Consider the following 20,756-nt stretch of genomic DNA (forward strand, 5'->3'; position numbering starts at 1 on the left):
TCCTTTAGTAGAATGCAAAATACTTCCCTACGCCGGAGTTGTGGAAGTTAGTTGTGTTTGTTTACAAAGGAAGGAAAGTTTGGTTTTGCATGTTTTCATCTCAGCTGGTGAGAAGTATTTAAACCCTGAAGTCTTGTTCTCTTTTCCAAGTGTTTTAGACTTCTAGGTACCTTAGAAGGACTTCTGCGACAGGGGCACAGTGATGCTGCATGGGGGACAATAGAACAGAATGTGGGTGTAGAATGTTCTTTATGTTTTCTCTTCATATTCTTCATCAGTTCATACATGGAGTTGAAGATAGAAAAAGACATTCACATATAATGTGATGGGAGTTGTGTTGGAAACAAGACTTTTTATTAAAATCAAAATTACATATTTAAGTCTCTCGAGCTTTGGTGTAAGTTCTATATGAAGGGAACTTGTCAAAGGCAAACATTTTTATCTTGAGCCTTGCTTTTTCTATGGTTACTTCATTTATGAGGAGGATGAGCAGATTTCCTACTCTTTTTTAAAAAAGAAATTTTTAACAGAAATTATCTGTCGGCCAAAGGAGTTCCCAAAAGTTTCCTTTCAGTGTGCAGACAAACCAAATTATTATATTTCCAGATTTCCTCCTACTTTTGCTGCCATTCACAACGAGGGAGGAAAAAGTGGACTCCTTTGATGTGGGGGGAAAAGAAAGCAATATATCACTTCCCTGAAAGAACATTTCTCAGTCTCTCATGTGAAAAAGGATTAGCACCTCCAACAAAGGTCCTGTAGATCACAGAATCGGGCAGCAATACCAAATAGTACTCCTAAGGAGAGGAAAAACTGTATTTGAGCAAGAGTGTTTGTCCTGGCAAACAGAAGCTTTTTAATAACTGCAAATCTGAGATAAAGGCCTAAGGTCCTCGGAGTCTCCCCGTAAATCCTCAGACAGCCAGTTTAAACAGAGCGAAACCGACTTTTGTTTTAAAATAGAAGTATAGTCTTGTCAAAATACAGCGTTTTCGGGGACTGGCTCTGAGTGTCTGTGGTTCATAAGGATCACATATTTACGGGTGAAATGGTTTGGAAGATTCTTCTCGGACCCTCTCCTGTCAACGGCAGTTGGTTAGGAGGTGGCTTGCTTCTATTTTGCATTAATAAAAGTTATTCCAAAGCAAAACAAGTTGCTGAATTAATGTATTAAGATTTGGGTTGAGTGTTTGTCAGAAGAAAAGAAAACCGACCCTGACTTCCCAGCACATTACCGAATCCTTACACGGTTGTTGTGAAGAGGCTGTGGGAAGTAAAAAAATGCCGATTCTTGTGTGGCAGAAGAGCTGAGAGGAAAGGTCGTTCGTTCAACCAGCTTTGGTTAAAAACGTTGCTTTTTCCAAGTGTTCCTGTATTTCCTTTTTCTGGACTCTGTTTTCTAAAATTGAGAGCATGAAAAGGCTCAGACTGAAAATAATGATCACACTAATAGCACCTTGTACACACGTGGCACTTGAGGCGCCTGCAGTCCGCTCCGCTCGCCTGAAGCTTCAAAGTCTGTGTGTCTTTGGCTCCCTACTTTGCTTGATCCTGCTTGAATGAAAGATCCGAAGTGGGAGGGGAGAAGGGGGCCGATGGAGCCCTGGGGATGGGGGGGGGGGATGCCAAGTGACCTTCAGAATTTTGGTCCAAAAACAAATTCTGGGAACTCTTTAATGTGAGAAATCAGGATTATTTTGTCCACATGGACCCCTTAATTGTAAGGAGATTTTTATTTAATTTACTTTTTTAAGAACAAATTTTGGTCTTCAGTAGCTAGCTAGTAACCCTCTGACCTTTCAGTAAATACCCAACTAAAGCTTTGAAATTAGGGTGTTTAGTGTTTTATGGCCCAGAATAAAAATCTCCAATTCTGTTTCCAAATAGTGTAGCCTCAACACATTTTATTAAGCTCTTGACACATTCAGCCGTGTGTATTTTGTAAAGTTCCTATGGTTATTGTTTTACAATAGCTGCTTCCAGAAGCATTGTAAGGGTTTCAATTAATCAGCCCTTTGTGTGCTTCAGACTATGCAAATTTATCACATCAAACCATTCAACTGCTCATGGGAAAGCCGTGTAAAAACTGTATTGTCTTCTAGCGCCTCCTCTCATTTAGAGTGATGTTTTAATAAGAAAGCTAATCAAGTTTTCTTATGCATTATTTATCTGTTAACATGTAAGGAAGAGCCGAATTAAAATTATGTCAACCGGGATATGGCAAGAGATGTGATAGATCTGGAAGTGATTCAACGGCAAAACAAAGCTCATATGATTCAACAGTTTTTGTCTCCTCCCCTCCCCCTGGGGATTATTTAAGGTGCTGGTGTGAAAAATAAAAGAAGGTTAATTCAATAACTGGAAAGGAGGAAGGGGAAGAAAGGAGGCGCCACCTGTGTTAGCCTTCACGTTTTGATTTAGAGATTTACATTTCTGAATATAGAAAGGCTTATCGAGATGAGTTCATTCAAAGCAAAAACATTTCTTCCTGATACAAACAGCCAAACTAGAAAGCATTCCCGCTGCTTACCCCCACCACTCACCCCTGCTTTCATCACTGAGTCAGCTCTCTGGCCCTAGAAATCTGCAGCACAGGCCCCGTGAGTTGTAAAGTTAGTCGGGGACGCCGTCCCGCTAACGTGAGATGATCTGAACGGCCCGCCCGAGTGAGCTTTTCGGCCCTTCATCCAGTTAGTGCAACTGCCGCTGCTCCTTCTATTCATTAGGCTGGACTCCTCTGCTTTGCTAGTTTGCTTCCTGCTGAGAGTAATTAGGTTTCTTATATAATAATAATTCCTTGTATTTAGATGCCACCTTTCTCTAAGGACCTTAAAGTACCTCTCAGACATTAGCTCATCTGTTCTTCTAACACAATTGCCTCATGAGATAGGTGCTAATTATTCCCATTACAAAGACCAAACAACTAAGGCTCACCAGAAAGTGGTGTCTTCCCCCCCAGAGTAGCAGAATATCACTTGAACAGCAGAGAGTCCTATTAAGGTCACCTGATTCTTTGATGGCCTGCCTTACTTAGATCTGAGAGTCCAGGTGATGAGCCCTTTGCAGAGGGAACCCCACCAACCCATGAACCTCATTAACGCCCGGCATGGCCAAGTGGTCACTCCTTCACTAAACACCAACACTTTTCTTCCACTGACTGATAGAGAAAAATCACAGCAGCATTTCACCCTTCGTTAGTGTAGAGACTGTTCACTGAGCAGGATAAATAGCCTTGTGTCAGAGGTAAGTACCTGCAGAAGATCATTTAGCCTCCATTAGTAGTATTTCAGCAGAACCCACTGCCCAGTCTGCTCTGTCATTTAGAGCATTCGAAGGTGGCACGCTGAATTGTATCAGTGTTTTTGTTTTCGGTATTCAGTCGTTTTAATCAGCACAGGACACTTGTCAAGTGGAGTTGGGTCCGGAGGTTCTCCCTGCCCCACCTGCAGGGCAGTCCTTGTCCCACGGCAGGTGCTTGGTAACTGAAGGAAAGGACTCTCTCTCCTCACCCAGAAAACGAAGAGACCCAGCACAGATCGGCCTCAGAGCACTACACTTAGTCCAGCAGTGGTTATACAGAGAGGGTAGACTTGCTAAGTAAAAATTACAGCAATTAAAAAGTGAAGCAGAGTGTGATACTCAGATGAGACTGGCTATCGACAAAATAGAAAACCCTTCGCTAGTCGGTGCTCAGCACACCGAAGTCCCATCAAAGACAGCTCTTGAATTAAAGATTTCAGTACAGTTTTCTTCTGCCAGTTGCTATTGCTTTTCCTGTCTTGACATGGTACTAGAATGCTTTCGTTTTCCCTTCTTTTTTTTTTAACCTTCTTTTAATTTTTTCTATTTGAATTAAGATAGGTCCATTACACTAAAACTAGTTAAAAAAAAAAAAGCCAAAAGACTTGTGAACAAGTCATTTGCTGTTTATAATCAGAAAGACTTTCTAAGGATGATTCATTAGAATAACTGAACTTTCACTGGGGAAACCTATTCTTAAAATGATTTATATGTTGTTCCGTGAGGCCACGGAAATAGAAATAACAAATTGGCGTAAGATCCTCCAGTGTCTAGAGCGTGACACAGAGAGAACTGTGACAGTGGGTCCCCAGATGTGCCTTTCCTGTGTGGCTTGGCGGTCAGACTTGTGACTTTAGACCCCCTAAATTCTTTGCCTTTACAGTTTGAAATTAATATTGATGTTAATGGGATAATATATTATCTGTTGGGTATCTGTGGAACCATTCTGCTCGTTCCGTGTTCTGGTTTCTCCTTATTACCTATTTTCATTTCTTAAAAGGTCCGTAGTATAGCCTGTGGTCTAATTCCTGGTTGGCCCCTGTGAGTCCGTGACATGTTCTGGGGCCTGTTCAACTGGTGTATTTGCATTTTGCTGCCAGGAGGTTGTGCCATAAACAATGGGGTTGAGACACCAGCATGAGCCAGGGGATGAAATTTTATTTTAAAATCTGAAATGCTGTGTAAGCATTTAAGGTATGAATCGGTAATTGTTTCAATAACAGCTTCCATTAGATATGGTTTATTTGTAGTCCATCCTCTTTTCAAGGATCCAGGGGAGTGTTAACACACTGGAGCGGACTGCATATCATTTACATTTTTAAACCAGCGTTAAGGGAAAGTGACCATAACTTTTGAGAGTTCTAAATCTTGGGAGAGCTTTGACGCCTCTATCCTTAGAGAAAACAGTTTTAATTTTTCATGTGAAAATAAGAAAAGAAACCTTCCTTTGCTTTGATGAAGGACTTGAGTGATTCTGAAACCAAGAAATACCTTTTTAAAAAAGAAAAGTCTGGTCCGAAGACCGAGAGCTCTCGTCTCCCCGCCCCCCCCCATGAATTCTGTAAAATACAAACTTCTAAAAATCATCTGTCTCATTTGAGATTCAAGATCATCAAATTCTGTCTAAATATTTTGTTTTAACTTCTAAGCTCATTATGGTTTCTTTGTGTTAACGTGTATTAGAATCTGTCGGCTATGACTGGTCTCATAAGCACAGCCAGCGGAGCAGAATAAGTTAATTATTTACTTGTGTCACCAGTGCTCTTCATCTAATGAAATGCACAGCTGTGTTAGATCTGCCGTTGGATGTGTGGCTTCCATTGTTCCGCGAGTCAGCAGAGGGTAGAAGCCCCAGTGATGGAGAGCCCTCAGTTCTTTCTGCTGTTCTGGCTTTCTGTGTCGATTTCATGGATCTTTTATCATTCACTTTCACACAAAACAAACAACACAGGGCTGTCTGCTATGGGAACCATCTTGGCATATAAAAGGGTTTTCAGAGCCTAAAGTAATTTTAAGTTAGCTAAGATTTAATTTTTGGCTTACAGGTGCCCTTGGTTCGGATGTGGCCAAAGCAGTTCCTATAATGGAATGAAAAATTCCCAAAGTTACTTGTCTGTATTTTTAAATGCAGTGTCAAAAAGGGGCCGGTAGAATTACTTCCCAAAAAGGAAACCGTACTACAGTTTTAATCAGATTTCAAGCAAAGTTATTAGAGATTCAGATTTCAGGGGAAGGAGCATTGCTTTCATTCTAATAGCCAAGTGAAGTTGGCCTGATTAAATGTGTCAACGAAAACTAAAAATACAAGATGCAAATCCCCTCTCTCCTTCCCCTCCCCCCATGGCAGTGTTGGCTTCTGTACCCCCTGCTCCTCACTCCCACCTTCTCGAGTTGGAGGGCGGACGCCGGCTTACCCCTGTGAACCGCTGCTGAAGGGTGCCGAGGTCTTCCTTTGGTTTTGTTTTTAAGGGATCTAGCCAAACCCTCCACCTCCTCCCCAGCCAAAGTGACATCCTGTCCAGAGCACGTCCCAGGACCGGCCTCTGCAGGAATTGCCATTTTTAACATTTTGTTCACTGCTACACAATGTCGTTGTCGGTGCACCTAGATTTACAATTTGATCTCTTTCAGAGAAGATTTCCCAGTAGCCCGAGTGTTTGTCAGATAATTTCAGTGTGGACAAGATGGATTTTGGGAGGGAAGAAAGAAAGGGTCACACACTCGGCTTGATTTAAATTCTCAGACATTGTAGTTGAATTTGAAATAAACTGAACTGAGTGAGTTTCTGTGCTTCATGTGGGAAAGCATACGTGCTTCATAATAAACAGTACAATCTCAACCAAAAGCCAATTAAAGTACCTCCGTGCGCTAGAATTCCACACCACAGACCTAATCACCGTATCACTGGCAGCCACTGGAAATAAGAGTATTAATAACCGATACTGAAATAAGCAAGGGGCTTTCTTTTTCTTTAGACTGTAGCTCTTGGCGATTATAACACATCACAAAAATTTTATTTTAAAATAGTTTGAGTGATTATGTAGAAATCAAGCTGAGGAAACATTTCTGGGAGAGCAGTTTCTTCTCAGTAGATACAGACGGTTGATAACTTTATATTCAAGGGAAAAAGAATTTTATCTTAGTAGATATAAAAGGATGTTATTTCTTTGTCCAATGCCACTGTACGTTAGTTTTCCAATTTTAAATTATGTAGATTGGGGTTAACAGTCTAAATTATGCCCCATCCCTCCTACCAAGAAAAAGAAATCAGAGGAATGAAAACCAGTTTAAGCAACAAAATCCCCTACAGGTTGTAGTAATATGAAGGGAGTTAGAAAATACAGTTAATTTAAGAGACAGTAGCGTACCTAGAGCTGGTAGGTTTTTGTTTTGTTCAGTTTCCATTCTTAGACTTCTGCTTCTAATTCTAGTCTTTTTTCCCGAGAATAATTTGGCATTTAATTTTCTTCAACTTTACAACTTCACTCAAAGATCACTTTTCTAACGTGCCGTCAGCTATGAGAATTAGAATTCCGTAGGGCAGTTTATGCTCAGCCAGGGAAGCCCTGGCAAAAGCTGGCCAGGCGGCCAGTGCTCTGGTCGCCCTGGTAGCACACCAGCCACACACGAAGAGTTGTCGTCACACTTGTTTCAAACCGCAATGAAAACACACCTGTCATTCAGGTGGTTCTGTGTTTGATTGATAGAGGAGTCCGAGCCCCGGCGAGGAGCAAAACTGCCGCGGACTGGAAGCTTCAGGGCCGGTGGTGGGGCCGAGGCCCAGCGAAGGCGCTGCTCGTGGGTCTCCGTGGCAGGAGAGGTTGGGCGAGCAGCCTGACGGCACCGTCGTGCATCATGCCAGCAGCCCGGTCCGCAGGCTGCCGTGCGTCTCTGCAAGGACAGCCGTTTTCAGATGGTTTCTCTAGCAGGATTGTTGGAAATTGCTTTTGTTACTACTGTTGGTAGAGACCATGGAGAGAGAAAGAGAGAGCAGGGGGCAGATTCCAACTGAGTCCTGTAGTCTTCCTTTCTGCCGACATGCTGTACACGGTGTAAGGTCTTCTCTCCCTTAGGTGTTTGTGGCTTGATCGTCCCTCAGGAAGACATGCCATTTTGTGATTCTGGCATCTGTCCCGACATCATCATGAACCCGCACGGCTTCCCATCGCGAATGACGGTCAGTACGTTTTTCAGAGGTACTGCTTGTAAGGAAGAAAGCGGGCAGTGTTGGCCATGGGACCCTGAAACTTATTTTTAGAAAGGGCCCTTTGACCCTCTTGCCACACGAATAGGTTCCCGCCCCCGACAGTGCAAGGTTGCTGTTCTGTACAGAGGGAGTGCAGAGAGGGTGTGCCCTTCCCTTTGAGAGCAGTCTTCTGAGGGAGGAACGTACCCTCAGCAAAAAGAACCTCTTTTATTGACCCCCATGTTTCTCCCTTCCCATGGTTCTCGTTTGGCACCCTGGCTGCACGGCTTAACAGCTGTACGACTGGGGAAAGCTGCTCAACCGGTCTGTGCTTGAGTTCCCTCAGGGGCACAGCACGGGGAATAATAGTGCCTGTCCCATGGGGCTTTGGGGGCACGAACGTGGATCCCACACGTCAAGCTTTTCCAAGGGCCACACACAGTAAGAGAGCAATAAATATTTGCTGCTATTAATGTATCACTCTTATTAATAGTAGTGATGTCAGTCTTTGAGGGGAGTAGGCTGTGGCTAAGTAAACAGACTTCCTGGGGCTCACTTGGGTGGTTCCATCCCACAGGTGGGGAAGCTGATTGAGCTGCTGGCCGGCAAGGCCGGCGTGTTGGATGGCAGATTCCACTACGGCACCGCGTTTGGAGGCAGCAAAGTGAAGGATGTGTGTGAAGACCTCGTTCGCCATGGTTATAACTACCTGGGGAAAGACTATGTTACATCTGGCATCACAGGGTAAGTACGTTGGTAGACATTTTAAAGAAAAAGTATGATTTTAAGGCATACCTTAAGATGAGCTTTTCTCCTGTAAGAAAGTGGACGCAAGAAAATCTAACTTTGGAGGTGTTGGCTGGTGCGGCCATGCTGGTAATCATGTTGCCGTACGTAAGTGTGTCGAGTCAACACCTGCTCACAGTTGTATGTCAGTTACATCTCAGTAAAACCGGGGGGGGGGGAAGGAAATGCAAACTCACAAAACTGATAAATTAAGAAGTGGTGTTTTACTGGTGAGCGTATCATTTAAAAAGGAGAAAAGTCGATTTACCAAAATAGGATTTCTATACAACTTGAATCGTATATAATGCAAAATCCCATAACCACTGAACTTTCTCTGTTTAAGAGAATGAATATCGGATAATTCATGCTCTGACAGCCTGAGGCCTGACGTTTGCGTGTTCATTCACTAAGTATGTAACGGCAAACAAAATAGACAGGGTCCCTGAGCTGTGCAGCTGACCAATGAGGTTTGTTACTAGGCTTACTAAAAAATGAGACAAAAAGTAACTTCTCAGCAGGGCCTACCCTGACTCCTTAATTTGAAACCGCAACTCCGTATTGCCCATTTCCTACCTTATTTTTCTCTGTAGCATTCATCCTTATCAAATACCCCATGTAATAATACTGTCTAATACTGTTATCTGTCTCCTCCGTGAGAGCAGTACTCGTCTGTTTCATTTCCAGTTTCTGCACACAGCAGGCGCTCCATAAATACTGATTCAGTAAAGGAATGGGAACAAATCAGTACAAACAGCTGTCACGGAAACGAAGGCAGAGAGTGGGTTAGGACGCCTCTGTGAGGTGGTGGGTGTGTTTCAGCAGAGATGGGAAGGGTGAGAAGAGCAGACCATTTGAAGACCGTTTGATGGAGAGGTGGGGCTGCGTTTGACACCTTCCCAGGGACAGACCTCAGTTCACCTGAGGTGAGACTGCAGAAGGAAACAACGTTCTCACAGACAGTGCTGGCTCCTCCTATGAACCTGGGGGAAGCAGAGATCCCTGAAATTCTTGTAGATGACAGGCTTTGGAAACTTGATTCACACATGGTTTTAAAGGATCAAATCAGTTGCTTAAGTTAAGACACACATTGTATTTTGTGCCAGATAAAAGTCTGGGTGGGATGTGGCGTTTCTACTGTTTTCTGAGGCTTTGCTTATATTGAAGCGGTACTGGGCGTGCACTTGTGTGTAAGGACCCAGGGCTTGATTTGGTGCTGCACATAGACTATCCTGATGGGATTTAAATGGTCAGAATTGGTGTTTGTTAAAAATATTGAGTGCTTCTAAAATGACCTATACAAACTATGATAACGTAGATTTCCTTAGGTATATCATGCCTGAGATGTTCTAGAAAATCACATTACAGGAAAAGAGTAATAGTCTATTTCAAAAGCGATTCACTGAAGTAACTGAGGTCCACTTCAAAAATTGCGGTTGTCGTGGTGAAACTGATGGTCTCGGTCTTTGCTCCTCATCCAGAAATAATGCAGAAGTTGACCAGAAAATGTGCAGAACCAATGAATGAATTTGGTTGGCCTTCTGAACATGATTTCACTGAAAGATTTGAATGGGTTATTAATGCTCTGCTTCCCGTAGATAGCTTTAGTTTCTGTCTACACCACCTTCCCCTATGCCCCAGCTAGTGTTTTCATGTCTTTGCCAGTTATCTGAGTGGCAGAGTTTGAGAAACACAAGTTGAACTTGTCAGCTGAAAGTTCCCCAGAGGGCTTGCAAGCACATTCACCCACCAGCTTCACCCCTTGCCAGATTCTTGAGTATAACTAGGAGGGGAAATCGCACGCGGCTCTCTTCAGTGGATGATGGAATGGCATTAGGTGGCAGAGTTGCCTAGACTCTACCATGAGCAGCCATACTGAGAAGGATTGGAATCCTCGATGATCAGAGCTGGAAAGAACCTTGGTCTGACCCCCTTGTTGTACAACTAGGAAAACTGGGATAAAGAGGTCAAGTAATGACTGTGTGACAGAGGTGGGACAAGAGCCGTGTCACCCGACACACTGTCGATTGTGCCTTGCACTCCACTCTGTGTCTTCCCCGAATCTGGCTGTCCTTAAGCCGGCACAGTGGCTTGAAGGCTGCAAGCGCCTGTGTGGGTGGTGGTAGAAGATAAGGCAGGCAAGCAGGGGCCGAGTGCTTCCGTGTGCCCCTGCCGTGTTGCTCGCTGCCTTTGCTCCTTGCACTCCTGCTTCGTGGTCCAAAAGCACTGCGTGTGAGCCCGGCCATCGTGGCAGGGAGGGCCCTGGATTCCCTGCACCACTCACCAGCTCTGATTAACCTCTCGGACCCTCTGTACCTATTCCTTCCTCTTAAAAAATTAGGACAGTGTCTCCCTCTCTGGATGGGGTGTGGATTAAATGGCACATGGCAGATTCTCCCTTACTTTTGAGGAAGTTCCAGGGCAGGAAAAATTTTTTAGAGGCATTAATCCCCTGCCTGCTATTGCTCCAAACTAAAGGAGAAAGTTTTTTCTGTCAAAGCACTGAAATGTTCACTGTCTTTTACAAGTCTTACTACAGTTTTTCTAAGGATTCATTGAGTCAGTGATGGTTTAACAAACCTTTGCGGAGCCCCAGTCATGTGCCAGGCAGGGTCACCAGTGCCAGAGCCACAGTGACAGAGGAGGCAGAGTGCTTATCCCAAGGAGTTTGCTTCTGGTGGGAAGACGGGCAGTAATCAGGGAAATAGTGAATGTGTATTTTAATATCAAGTGGTGGCAAGTGCTCTAAAGAAAATAAAACCTAGGTAAGAGTTGAGAGAGAGTGGGGGCTCGGTGATGGTGGGGTGAGAGGAGGACTCCTATAGATAAGGTGATGAGGGAAAGGGAGGTCTCTGAGGAGGTGAAATGTTCGACAGCCGTGTGAATACCTGGTGGAAGAATGTCTTAGAAACAAGAAGTGCAAAGGCCCTGAGGCAGACTTGCTACATTCGAGGAGCCACCAAGAGGCTGGAGTTACTGGAGTAGAATGAGCAGTGGGGAAAGGGAACAGGACGTGAGTCGGAGGTGGGCAAGAACCAGACTATGTGAGACGTTTATGGCTGTGATACAAAATTTGGATGACACAGATTCTGAATGTGGTAGAAAGCCACTGGGAATTTAGAACAGAAGAATAATCTGCGATTTACATTTGAGAAGGAATCGCTCTGATTTGTCCTGCGAAAACAGATTGTTGAGGGCTAGAAGCGGAAGCAGGGAGAGCAGCCAGACGAGCGTCTGCAGGAGTCTAGGCGAGAAAGGGTGGCAGCCTGACTAGGGCACGAGCAGTGAAGGACGGACCGTTCTGTACTTACGTTCTCACCACCTGTTCACGTTTTCATTTCTTAAGTAAACAGTGTGTCTTCTAACATGTCGGTGGTGTTTTTATATTTTCAGATCTTGCCTTTTCATTCAGTGCAGACTGAAAATCCTCCTCTCTCACTCATTCATCAGCCCCTTCTGAAACAAGCAAACAAGGCCCTGCCAGTGAGGGGTCCTGAGGCTGTCTTGTTAGCCCAAACCTGGTTCTTAGCCCAAAACTTTGACCTTTCTTCCAGCGAGCCCTTGGAAGCATACATCTATTTTGGCCCAGTGTACTATCAGAAACTGAAGCACATGGTGCTGGACAAGATGCACGCCCGGGCCCGGGGACCACGAGCTGTCCTGACCAGGTAAGAGGGGAGCATTTACAGAAAGAATTTCTGATGCGGTCGAGCCTACCTTGCACTCCCCAGATACAGCAACAGGTAGACTCAGTGAAGTTTCTGTTTCCCCGAGAGGTCAAAATTTGGAGTGTTAGGCATCAACAGAAATCCTGTATGTCTGGTTAGCAGGAAACAATAGCAACCAATTAAAAATCATCCCAGAGGCACAGGAGCGACCCATTCCAGGTCTTGCCAGTAGTTGCCTACCATGGCCCTTGACTGTGTACCCGTTTGCAAATATGGTCTTATTCAAAAAGCTTCATGTGTAAGAATGTAGACACACTTACATACCCACCACATGCACATACATGGATACACCTGCGTGCTCCCATGCACACACAGAAGACACATACGTACATTATTTGGGAGCCCAAGCCACGGCTGTCGTTTTTTAAACCTTCTGTTACTGGAGCAGAAGGCGCCTGTACTCGCATGCTCGTTTGAATAAGCTCCGGGAGGTCCACACGGGCCCTGTTCGCCAGTGTATCCTCAGCTCCAAGCACAGTGTCCGCATGTTGATGAATGCGTGGGTATCGTCGTTGGAAAGGGAATGACAGATGCTAAGTTTCACGTGTTCTTAGTCCTGTGTTCTCCAGTTGGAGAAGCATAGTTCAGGGCAGTGGCTCTCAAGCCCGAGCACTTTTGCCTCCCAGGGGACATTTGACAATGTCCAAACATGTCTTAGGGTGTCGCAGCTGGGGATGTGGGGAGGGAGCTACTGGCATCTGGTGGGTAGAGGCTAGGAATGCTGCCGGAGACCCTCCAGGGCACCGGGCAGCCCCCACCATAGAGAATTCCCCAGCTCCGTAGGGGTTTCCTGCCGAGTTGAGGAACCGTGGGCCAGGAGAGGGAGCACGGGCCTTGAAGCCAGGTAGACGTGGATGTGAACTCACCTCCACCTTGTAGCTTTACCCTGAGCCTTGGACAGATCACTCAGCTACTCGCAGCTTCGGTTTTTCTTAGACATGAAGTGGCCACAATGATGCCCACCTCACAGCATGCTGGGAATGTCTGATGTTCAAGTGTAGAACGTGTGTAGTGCCGATCCATGGGGAACGCTCCAGAAATAGCCCGTTCCCTGCCTGCTTCCGCTGATCCGGGCTCGGACGTTCCAGTGCAGGGGAAGGGTGGGGGAGGGAGCAGCGAGTGTCTGAGTTAACTTTTGTAAACCAAGGGAGAGGTGGGGATGATTCAGTCTCATGACCACTTAAAACTGAGCAGATGCTCGTGCCTATTGGAACGATAGACATACGTGTGCTCCAAATTGCAGAAGAGGGAGGAGAAGTCAAGATTCTTGAGGCACCGGCGAGCCCAGCTGTGAGACACTACTTGGGTTAGGTGTAATCTCTCCCCTGAGCACTGTCCCCTCCAAAACTTCTGTCTCAGTTAGAACAACCAAAAACCATTCCAGAAGAACAAGTGTCAAAACAGTTCTTTCCTATTTTGAACTTTGTTGTATAAAAAAAAGTTACTACTTTTGTGCATTCCGTGGGAAGACTGCGGGAGTGCATTTGTCCATAGTCCGTTATCTCAGTTGGTTTAAATCCAAGTTTTGGGTTCTGCCCACATGTGATGTGGCCACCTTCACTTGTCCAGTGGCTGCTGATCGATTCCTCCTGCCCCAGGGGTTCCGTCAGCAGATAAAGACAGATGTTGTGCTCAGTTACCAAGTTTCCACTACAGTGTGTTCGTTTCGACTATTGGTTCAGTTTTTCATATGTAGATTGTCTTTGAACAAATAATCTCCAACTTCAGTCGTGTTCCCAGTATAACTTGTAGCAACAACAAAAGGTAAAAGTTCAGCATGGGTTGGCGTATGCTTGTTTACCGTTTTAACTCTTTGGAAAGTTGGCAGCAACGATAAAGAATAAAAGATGCTCTGGAGTAAAGCGAGCGTGAGGTTTGTGGTCCACTCCTGCGCAAGGAGTGTCGCTCCAAAATCAGCCAGCCGGGGAGCTCGCTTGCTTTCTTCTCTCTTCTTTTTCAGTAGCTTGTGTCGTCACACCTGGGTGGGGTTCCCTGTGCTGTTTCAGTATCCCCTGATTGTACCTGCATCTCTGAGCCCCGGATTCTTACCCTCTTCAAGTATCCCCGAGCACGGCAGACACATAAGCCGCAGGGAGTCCATTCAGGGGACGCGAAGATCCCAGCTTAAGTGTCCCCTCTGAGGAGGAATGGAGCATCGTCATGCAGGAAGGACGGACCTGGAGGGGACACACACAACTTTCCTGGTCTCCGAGGACCCTCCCCTCTGGCTCAGGCACTCTGTCCTTCCAGATGGTTCCTGATCTGTTCCAAATTTTATAAAAATCCTTTTGCTTCTTTCCATGTTTGCTTCTTAGTAACACGGAGCCCTGACAATAACCACTGGGGGACCCAGGTTTCTTCCACTCTCTGTTCTGCTTAGTTGTTCAGTGTTAAACAACAGAACTAAAACATCTCTGAAAAGAGTCAAAAGCCATTCTTCCCTGACTTGAGGGCTGTGCTATCCTAATAATAATGATACCGTGGTGGTAGTAGTAATGCTGGCACTGCTATTTTATATGATTCTATATTGATTCGTTATGACATCAGATGACATTATTTAATTATTTATTATTACAACTTAATAACAATAGCAACCACTAGTATTACATCTCCGCTCACTTAAGGCTCTTGGGGAACCTTAAATTTTACATTTTGCACGTGCGGCTGAGGGGCAGGCTGGGCAGCCGGCTCCAGGTCCCTGTGCAGTAACTGATTTGGATGCAGGTGAGCCCTACTCCGAAGCCCTGTGCTCTTAGCCAGCACGCGATGCTGCCCCTTTGTTGGTTTAATCTAATCATGACACATTTATCTGATTTGTTTCAAAGACAGCCCACTGAAGGTCGATCTCGTGATGGCGGTTTGCGTCTTGGAGAAATGGAACGTGACTGTTTAATCGGTTATGGAGCCAGTATGCTTTTACTAGAGAGACTAATGATTTCAAGTGATGCCTTTGAGGTTGATGTCTGTGGGCAGTGTGGACTTCTGGGGTATTCTGGCTGGTAAGTGGATACCATATGTCTCTCATACACACACCTTGCCTCTTAAATCACAGTTCAAGAAGTGACCCTGGATCATACCCACATACTCTCCAACCTTCCCGTCCATGCATTCCTAGAATTGGGGGTTTTATATGTACCTGTTTAGTTTGCCTACCTAATGTTCTGTTTTCTACACCACTAGAGTTTAAATACCCAAGGAGCATGGACTTTGTCTTCTTTTTAATATTATCTTGATTTATATCATTATTCATCTGTAAAAATGCCTAGCAGATTCATTGTTAGGTATGAGAAGTATAGCATTTTGTAACTAGAAACTTTTTAGAGAACATTGTGTTGAATGCCCTTATTTAGCCTCAAACCCAAAGAGCCTGGTATGTTGCCCCATGTCATATAGCAAGTTGGTGAGAGAGCCGGGGTCAGGACCTGGTACCCTGATACGCTGGTACCCTGACCCCTTGTCTGTACTCTGTCTGCATAGCAAGCTGCTTTACACTTGGACTGTGAGTTCCATCATGGCAGAGATGAGGTCTGTCTCAGTAATTCACTCAACAAACAATTCATGAGAATCTGCTAAGTGCCAGACACTGTTCTAGGACCCAGAATACAGTGGTGAATAAGAAGATAGATGAATGGCTGCTCACAGGGATCGTCTCTTCTAGTTCATTCCAACTACATTCTGTCTTGTTTACCCCCTGCTTCTCCAGTGTGGGACCTGGTAGAGGCTTAGTAAAAAATAATTGCTGGATGACACTGACCCTGCGTATGGAGGATTGCAAGTAGGTAAATTATGTAAATCAGAAAGCTGATAATGTCTGCAGAGTTCAGTGCACAAAGGCCAGCTTAAAGGGCGAAGCTACATGTTTGTTGGCTTTGCTTGTGTAGGTGGTAAGCGTTCCACTCTGCCACCAAGGGACGTCTCCTCTGTTTGAGGTTAGTCACATTCCAGCGCCCTGACTTGCCCTGGAAGCAGGAGGGCGTGTAGCTGGCCAGTCTTCACATATTTTCTATCAGAGACGAGGTCTAACGTGGGTGTTGCAGGGACAGGAAACAGCCTGAACTCCCTGGTCACCCTCACGTGCGCTCCCAGAGCCCCTTTCCCAGGGAGGCACCATCCCCTGGAGGATAGAATTAGGCCAGATGAGCCACCCTTGCCAGAGTTGAGGGCTACCTGGGCCACATTTTCCCCCACTGAGTCTCTCCTCAAAGCCTCCTTCCAGGGAGGTTCCTGGCTTCCTGCCATTATAAGCCTCCAGTTTCTTGGTTGAATAAAGCAAATCAAGAGTCAGAGTGAGTGGGCATCTTAGAATAGAGTATATCCCTTGCTTGGTAAATGACAAAACCTTTGAGCCAATTATTGTATGGGTTCTGGTGTGGAAGAGTTGATGAGACTTGTCGGTGAAGAAATCATTTCGTTTAAAAACGAACACAGGAGGTGGCCATTTGCAGCTCATTCCTTTCATAAGGTTGCGGAGATGGGTGACGTGATTCTAAGCCTAAGCCTGGCTCTTTCTTATATCAGTGACTGGGGTGGGGGTTTCAATTCTGAGATGTCTATTCGCCTTTTGAAATGCATATCGAATTTGCCTTTTATTGTCCTGGCTGTGTCACAACAGCCACGCAACTGTAAGAGGAAGGTGCCTGGGACCAGTTCCACTGTGCTCACATCTTCAAATTTGGCCCAAGGATTTTTAAGTCATTCACTTTGAAAAGACGGTACAGAAGAGTCGTTTTATTAAAAATAGAGATCATGAAACTTCAAAATGGATTTCCTTTTCTTCTCTGTCCTCCCAGCATTTTCTCCTATGCCCCCCACCCAAAAGGGAGAGAAAAAGAGAGAAAGCAGTAGACCAGATTCACTCACGTACTTTGAAAACCTTCCCCTCTCTTTCACTGACTATTCAGGGAAACTAAGGAAAGCAGTAATTGATCTCAATATTATCCTGTTAAATTCTTAGCTTCTTTCCTGCTTTGTTTCTGTGTCATTTAGAGATCGTGTGATGGCAGAGCCTGATGTGGAAGCTCGTGTGTTCCGTGTGTGTTGTATTTGAAATCCTTTGAAAGAGGGCTAAATCAGGTTACACGGTTTAAGGGTCTTTACTGTAATTAAACAGACCTGGATATACTGTGTGTCTGATTTTGAGTGGCCTGCTTGTACCCTTGTTGCCAACAGAAAAAAATCCTAATCCAGTCTGGACGTCTAGCAGCCTCCTCACGTGCAGCTCTGTGGCAGAGGAGCATAACGATGCCGTCGTTTTCCATCATTACCTGGGCGTGTGTGCGGGGCCGTGCAGAGGGAGCACGGGCGTGTGTGGCAGGAAGTCGCTCTTTAATGAACAGCACAATGGAGGCTGCGTAATTAGAGCAGTTCGGAACCTTGAAACTGGCCTTTTGTCAGTGACTTGCACATTAGTAAGGCATTGCTATGGGGATGTTTACAGCAAGACTGTTGTTCTGCAGAAGACATGAAGGGCATAAGTCACAAAAGAGAGGTCCGGAAGGAACACTACAGAGAAAAGAAAATCCTTATTAAGATAATTAGCTCATCAAGGACATTTTACTGGACAGTCAGTGTCTCATGTGAAGCCGCAGCCGCCTCCTTTTGATGCCTTTGCCCTAAAAAGTCAGTTTATTTTATTGTTGTTGGGTCATGTTTCTTCCTTTTGAAATTGTTCAAACACAGGGTAAGGTAACTCAATAGCTTGCAATTTATGTGTGTATATACGTGTATATATATTTATACGTGTGCGTGTATGTATGTAGAATAATGCAGTGGGACGTTGTAAGTGGTGGAGAAATGTTTAATAATGGAGAAGGTTAGTGGGCTTTCTGGATTATGAACCAGCATGTATGGGAATTTTAAATAAGCTTGGACTGAAGTCACAGAGTAACATAGACAGAATCAGCAAGAAGTTACTGCCACTAAAACCATTTCTCCAATTTAATTAAAGCATGAAAATGATTCCTGAATAAATTAGGTCAACCAAGCACATTAAAAACATAGTTCTTAAATGATAATACATTAAAGAGGTCTGCAGGTACAGTCTTTTAGGAAGAAGTCCGTCACTGTGTTGATATGACTGTTGATGGGATCGGGCACTCCCCGTGTGTCCTCAGTCCCTGCAGTCAGCCCCCGTGGGGACCATGCTGCTCACACAGGTCCTGGCTCGTCTTTTCCTCTTTCCCTTCTCAGGAGGTTCACATCTATAGTGTCACCCATCACCACGCTCAAATTCTTTGTGCTTTTCTTTTCTAAAATAATAAAAGCCTGATTTTGCTGATTTCAAAAATGATCCCTGCACTTTATAAAGTATTCAAAGTTACAAAAAGAAAAAAGAAAAATATAAATTATCACATTAATTCTCATCACCCAGAGGTGACTGCTATTCACATTTTAGTGACTCTTTTTGAGACATCTCTGTTGCCAATAGTTATGTAACACCCCCCCACCCCCCCCACGCCGGTTGTTTGTTTGTTTTTTTTAATGATGAACCCTTTGAGATTCTGATAATAGCAGCAAAATGCAAATACATACTCACCAAAAAAAAATCTTGTTACCTATGACTTTGGGGGCTTCATATATTTACTGAAACCCATCCGAGGACCAAAACCAGGTTGTTGAGAGAACTTTTTTCACTCCACAGAATGTCCCAGACACCTTTATATTTCAATAAATATGGGTCTACATCACCACGTTGAATGGCTGCACAGCATTCTTCTGTGTAAATGTCTCATAATCACAGAAGCAGTTCCCTCCCGGATCTCCGAGCAGGCCCCTGCTTTGTGCTGTTATAAACAGTGTGAACATTCTCCTACACTCATCTTGGCCACTTCTGAGATTAGTCAGATACTACACACATTTACGTTGTTACACGTACTGCCTTACTGCCCCCCACGGTGGCCTTCCCCTCCGCTTCCCAGTCAGCGCGGAATCTTCTAAGCTTCGGTTGGTGTTCCTCTTGCGCTTGTTACTCCTCCATTGACTAGGAGGACCTTGTTTCCACCCAAGTCTCAGCTGCCCCAGACTCTTGAGGTGTAGGGTGAGTTCTTATTTGGGTCTGAAACCTGAGAGGATAGTTCGCTTTCTGCCCAGGGACTCTTTATTGGTTGTAGCCATTGACTAAGACCTAGGTTTAGTTCACTGGCTCTCTCTGAAGGAAGAGGAAGGAAGATCCTTATCGGAATAGCAGGCGTATTGTTAGGAGCACGGGCTCTTGTAGAGATTCAGTGAAAATGTATGCATGGGGAGAGCAGGTCCTAAGTGCACTAGCTTCTCCTGCAAGTAGAAACCGCCAAGCATGTAGAGCCCGGGAAAAATAAACAGCATTTGACTGGCCACCACATCCTCTCTGAAAGTCCTGTGTTCCCCGTCACACTTCAGGTGTCTCAGTGACAGAGCAAGTTGTACTTGTTGAGTGTCTTACCGTGAAGAGTATAGTATAATAGATTTCTATCCAATACATAGAGATTGAATCAATTTTAAAAGTTTTCAACATTGAAAAGTCTAAATCTGAGCAACTTGGAGATGGCTCAGATTTCTGGGCCTCACTCAGAACAAGTAGTAAATGGGAGATGTTTTGCATTTTAAAGAGAAAGATCTAGAAAAGGGTAGTAACCGATTAAAATTGCATGCTTTTAAACCTGCAGGAGTGATAGTTGTTTTGCTTTTGTTTTGTCTCCTTGGATGCTGCTTTTTGTGGGGGGGGGGCACATAAGTACCTATTTGATAGTGGGACTGAACCCTGACGAATAGAATGGATCGGATGGATGGTAGAATCCACGTGCAGGCCTTGGTTTCCGAGCCACCGTCCCTCTAACACGTGCCGACTTGGGTTTCAGGTGCCATTACTGCAAGTCGTCCTGTCACGTGTCCTCCCTCCGCATCCCGTACGCCTGCAAGCTGCTCTTCCAGGAGCTGCAGTCGATGAACATCATCCCCCGCTTGAAACTGTCCAAATACAATGAGTAAGGGCGGGACAGGCCATTATTTAAAGAGAACCGCCGGCAGGTCCAAGGCAGTGGAAAGCGGAGGGGATTGAGGACCACATCTGCTCCTGCAAAGAATTCCTTTGAATGTCCCCGCTCAAGAAAGGAAGACGGAGAGGCTTTCTTGCCCTGCGGACCGACGACACAGCCTTGATCCGTGAGCCTTGGGCGTGGGAGACATGCCACCCACGCAGACCATGATGCCGTCTCTCTTTCCTGGACTGAATGCGAGTCACAAATGGACATGACCTGAAAGATAAATAAACTTTTATTTATGTTCTGGTATCTTGAAATCTACTCATGAGAAAGACCTTTCTCCTTTAAAAGAATATTTGGGGTTAAATTCCCCATGATGCCTTCCCAGCTAACAAAACTCAAAGACTCTTACGACACCTGAAGGGTATGAAGAGTGTCTTTGAATGTTGGCGTGGCCTTTGTCGAGGTGGCTGAGAGGAGCGGTGTGTGAAGGGAGAGAGCTGTGGGACGCTGAGAGCAGCGGATAAAGGGGCGGCTTTCTTACCTGGTACTGTGAAATACAATGAATAAATTCCTACCATCTTATTAGTAAGTTTACCAAGGATGTCCCCTTGTCTTACGGACTTGATTGCTACTCTTTTGAACCTCCACAGACAAGGCGATAATATTTGTTGAACATCTGAAAATAATTCCATGGGTGCTTTGTGATTTTTTTTTTGTCCCTTCCATTCCTGCCAGGATGTTAGCTCTGCATTTTCTTTTTAATCTGACAACGTTCTTCACTTTTATTTCTAATTTGTT

At 44.9% G+C, this 20,756-nt stretch overlaps 1 protein-coding gene across 1 annotated transcript in view; it reads left to right on the top strand.

Moving 5' to 3' along the window:
* Positions 1-20,552, top strand: part of POLR3B (RNA polymerase III subunit B) — a 109,578-nt gene extending 89,026 nt beyond the window's left edge. Inside the window, exons 24-28 of the mRNA XM_008705658.2 lie at positions 7,374-7,477; positions 8,064-8,230; positions 11,824-11,937; positions 14,823-14,996; positions 19,833-20,552. Of these exons, the coding sequence (XP_008703880.1) occupies positions 7,374-7,477; positions 8,064-8,230; positions 11,824-11,937; positions 14,823-14,996; positions 19,833-19,962 (689 nt within the window). The 3' untranslated portion in view covers positions 19,963-20,552. The remainder of the gene's footprint in view (positions 1-7,373; positions 7,478-8,063; positions 8,231-11,823; positions 11,938-14,822; positions 14,997-19,832) is intronic.
* The last annotated feature ends 204 nt before the right edge of the window (positions 20,553-20,756 follow it).

The sequence above is a fragment of the Ursus maritimus genome, unplaced genomic scaffold, assembly GCF_017311325.1.
Source record: "Ursus maritimus isolate PB19 unplaced genomic scaffold, ASM1731132v1 scaffold_21, whole genome shotgun sequence".
NCBI classification, from domain to species: Eukaryota; Metazoa; Chordata; class Mammalia; order Carnivora; family Ursidae; genus Ursus; species Ursus maritimus.